Source organism: Hypomesus nipponensis, chromosome 9 (genome assembly GCF_054491055.1).
Source record: "Hypomesus nipponensis isolate SF chromosome 9, ASM5449105v1, whole genome shotgun sequence".
Lineage (NCBI taxonomy): Eukaryota > Metazoa > Chordata > Actinopteri > Osmeriformes > Osmeridae > Hypomesus > Hypomesus nipponensis.
Window position 1 is genome coordinate 26,165,001 of NC_140369.1, and position 3,689 is coordinate 26,168,689.

Here is a 3,689-nt window from a genome sequence, read left to right on the forward strand (position 1 = left end):
GGGAGGGAGGGAGGGAGGGAGGGAGGGAGGGAGGGGAGGGGAGGGGAGGGGAGGGGAGGGGAGGGGAGGGAGGGGAGGGCTGGGTTTTAATTGTTGACAAACAACAATCCTTCACCCAAACCCCATGACAGGGTCCAATTGGGACAGTAATGGCCATTGGCAGGAAATAAATCAATCAATAAGAGCGGGAGGGAGGGAGGGAGGGAGGGAGGGGAGGGCTGACTTCTCAGAGCTGGAGGGAGGGAGGGAGGGGAGGACTGACTTCTCAGAGCTGGAGGGAGGGAGGGAGGGAGGGAGGGAGGGAGGGAGGGAGGGAGGGGAGGGCTGACTTCTCAGAGCTGGAGGGAGGGAGGGAGGGGAGGACTGACTTCTCAGAGCGGGAGGGAGGGAGGGAGGGAGGGAGGGAGGGAGGGAGGGAGGGAGGGAGGGAGGGGAGGGCTGACTTCTCAGAGCGGGAGGGAGGGAGGGAGGGGGGAGGGGAGTGGAGTGGAGGGCTGACTTCTCAGAGCAGGAGGGAGGGAGGGAGGGAGGGAGGGAGGGAGGGAGGGAGGGAGGGAGGGAGGGAGGGAGGGAGGGAGGGAGGGAGGAGAGGAGAGGAGAGTGGAGGGGAGGGGAGGGGAGGGGAGTGGAGTGGAGGGGAGGGCTGACTTCTCAGAGCGGGAGGGAGGGAGGGAGGGGGGAGGGGAGTGGAGTGGAGGGCTGACTTCTCAGAGCAGGAGGGAGGGAGGGAGGGAGGGAGGGAGGGAGGGAGGGAGGGAGGGAGGGAGGGAGGGAGGGAGGAGAGGAGAGGAGAGTGGAGGGGAGGGGAGGGGAGTGGAGTGGAGGGGAGGGCTGACTTCTCAGAGCGGGAGGGAGGGAGGGAGGGAGGGAGGGAGGGAGGGAGGGAGGGAGGGAGGGAGGGAGGGAGGGAGGGAGGGAGGGAGGGAGGGGAGGGCTGACTTCTCAGAGCGGGAGGGAGGGAGGGCTGACTTCTCAGAGCTGGAGGGAGGGAGGGGAGGGCTGACTTCTCAGAGCGGGAGGGAGGGAGGGAGGGGGGGAGGGGAGTGGAGTGGAGGGCTGACTTCTCAGAGCAGGAGGGAGGGAGGGAGGGAGGGAGGGAGGGAGGGCTGACTTCTCAGAGCGGGCGGGAAGGAGGGAGGGAGGGAGGGAGGGAGGGAGGGAGGGAGGGTGGGAGTGAGGGAGGGAGGGAGGGAGGGAGGGAGGGAGGGAGGGAGGGAGGGAGGGAGGGGGGAGGGGAGTGGAGTGGAGGGCTGACTTCTCAGAGCAGGAGGGAGGGAGGGAGGGAGGGAGGGAGGGAGGGAGGGCTGACTTCTCAGAGCGGGCGGGAAGGAGGGAGGGAGGGAGGGAGGGAGGGAGGGAGGGAGGGAGGGAGGGAGGGTGGGAGTGAGGGAGGGAGGGAGGGAGGGAGGGAGGGAGGGAGGGAGGGAGGGAGGGAGGGAGGGAGGGGAGGGCTGACTTCTCAGAGCGGGAGGGAGGGAGGGAGGGCTGACTTCTCAGAGCTGGAGGGAGGGAGGGAGGGCTGACTTCTCAGAGCGGGAGGGAGGGAGGGAGGGAGGGAGGGAGGGAGGGAGGGAGGGAGGGAGGGAGGGAGGGAGGGCTGACTTCTCAGAGCGGGCGGGAAGGAGGGAGGGAGGGAGGGAGGGAGGGAGGGAGGGAGGGAGGGAGGGTGGGAGTGAGGGAGGGAGGGAGGGAGGGAGGGAGGGAGGGAGGGAGGGAGGGGAGGGCTGACTTCTCAGAGCGGGAGGGAGGGAGGGAGGGCTGACTTCTCAGAGCGGGAGGGAGGGAGGGAGGGAGGGGGGAGGGGAGTGGAGTGGAGGGCTGACTTCTCAGAGCAGGGAGGGAGGGAGGGAGGGAGGGAGGGAGGGAGGGAGGGAGGGAGGGAGGGAGGGAGGGAGGGAGGGAGGGAGGGAGGGGAGGGGAGGGGAGGGGAGGGAGGGGAGGGGAGGGCTGACTTCTCAGAGCGGGCGGGAGGGAGGGAGGGAGGGCTGACTTCTCAGAGCGGGAGGGAGGGAGGGCTGACTTTTCAGAGCAGGAGGGAGGGAGGGAGGGAGGGAGGGAGGGAGGGAGGGAGGGAGGGAGGGAGGGAGGGAGGGCTTCTCAGAGCGGGAGGGAGGGAGGGCTGACTTCTCAGAGCAGGAGGGAGGGAGGGAGGGAGGGAGGGAGGGAGGGAGGGAGGGAGGGAGGGAGGGAGGGAGGGAGGGAGGGAGGGAGGGAGGGAGGGAGGGCTGGGTTTTAATTGTTGACAAATAACAATCCTGTCTTTGATCTCAGTCCCACTGAATGTGATGTGAGTTCAGGGTTCGGCTCAGAGTTTGTAAAACCTGCTGTCTGGAATACACCTCTGATGATAAGAGAGAAACAACATGTTGACTTAGAAAGTCAGTTGCTAAGTCACTTCTCAACAGGTGAAGTGTATTTTCATCATTCCTCTGCTTATCCCTGCAGTGTGGATCATGGTGGAGAGTGCAGGATCAAACCTGGCCTTAGGAGATGTGAGTATTGACTGCTACTTGGTTCTAGTACACAAGGTCATACAGGGACAATACCATTAGTGACTTGGACACTGTCACAAATAGACACACACACACTGTAAACACTACTTTTAGAAGCAGTAAGTTAACACAATTAATTAATTCAAGAGAGAGAGAGAGAGAGAGAGAGAGAGAATGAAAGGGGGAGGGCAGGAAGAGGGAGACATTCTAATGTGAATGATGATGATCAGTAATATATTGTGTCTTGGTCTCCCCCATCAGATGCCTGTGAGCTCACACTGGACCCAAACACAGCAGAGAGATACCTCTCTCTGTCTGAGGAGAACAGAAAGGTGACAAGGAGGAGAGAGAAGCAGCCGTATCCTGATCACCCAGAGAGATTTGAGTACTGTCCACAGGTGCTGTGTAGAGAGGGTCTGTCTGGGCGCTGTTACTGGGAGGCAGAGTGGAGTGGAGGAGGGGTTCATATAGCAGTGACATATAAAGGAATCAGCAGGAGAGGAGGGGGTGATGACTGTGTGCTTGGATACAATAACAAGTCCTGGAGTCTGGAGTGTGATGATAACAGTTACTCTGCCAGGCACAATAATAAGAGTACTGCCATACCTGCCCCCCCCTCCAGCTCCCACAGAGTAGGAGTGTATCTGGACTGGCCGGCCGGCACTCTGTCCTTCTACACAGTCTCCTCTGACACACTGACCCACCTGCACACATTCCACAGCACATTCACTGAGCCCCTCTATCCTGGGTTCTGGGTTTATTCTGACTCCTCAGTGTCCCTGTGTCAGGTAGAATAGCCCACACACACTCTCACACACTGTGCTCACATAGATGTCAGTGAAGATTGAACTGTAGACAGTTGGAATTGATATCCCAGAGTTTTTGTAAATATTGGTGTGTGTAGAATGTTTGTTTTGTTTGAACCTTTAGTTTGTACATATTACTAATATTAAATATTATTAATATCTCTAAATATTACCGACTCACCAGAGTAAGTTATTTTTCCAAAACAGAAGCTATCTAGCTTTAGTTAGCTTCCGTTACCTAGCAACCAAGCACAATGCTACTACCTGCTAGTGTTACTTGTTAGCCTCCTAATTGTACATTTTGAAGCCATACTATAGTGTTTGTCATCTAGTTTTTGTCTATCGGAAAATAGTCTGTTGGAATGTTCAGAATCACATGTGATGCTTCTCC

General features: G+C 59.3%; 1 protein-coding gene across 1 annotated transcript; it reads left to right on the top strand.

The window, feature by feature from the left end:
* The first annotated feature begins 2,279 nt into the window (after window positions 1–2,279).
* On the top strand, window positions 2,280–3,467 carry LOC146274021 (stonustoxin subunit beta-like). The gene is made up of 2 exons (XM_084704513.1): window positions 2,280–2,492; window positions 2,754–3,467. The coding sequence occupies exons 1-2, from the start codon at window positions 2,345–2,347 to the stop codon at window positions 3,287–3,289; spliced, it is 684 nt and encodes a 227-aa protein (XP_084560639.1). The 5' UTR covers window positions 2,280–2,344; the 3' UTR covers window positions 3,290–3,467.
* Window positions 3,468–3,689: the final 222 nt, after the last annotated feature.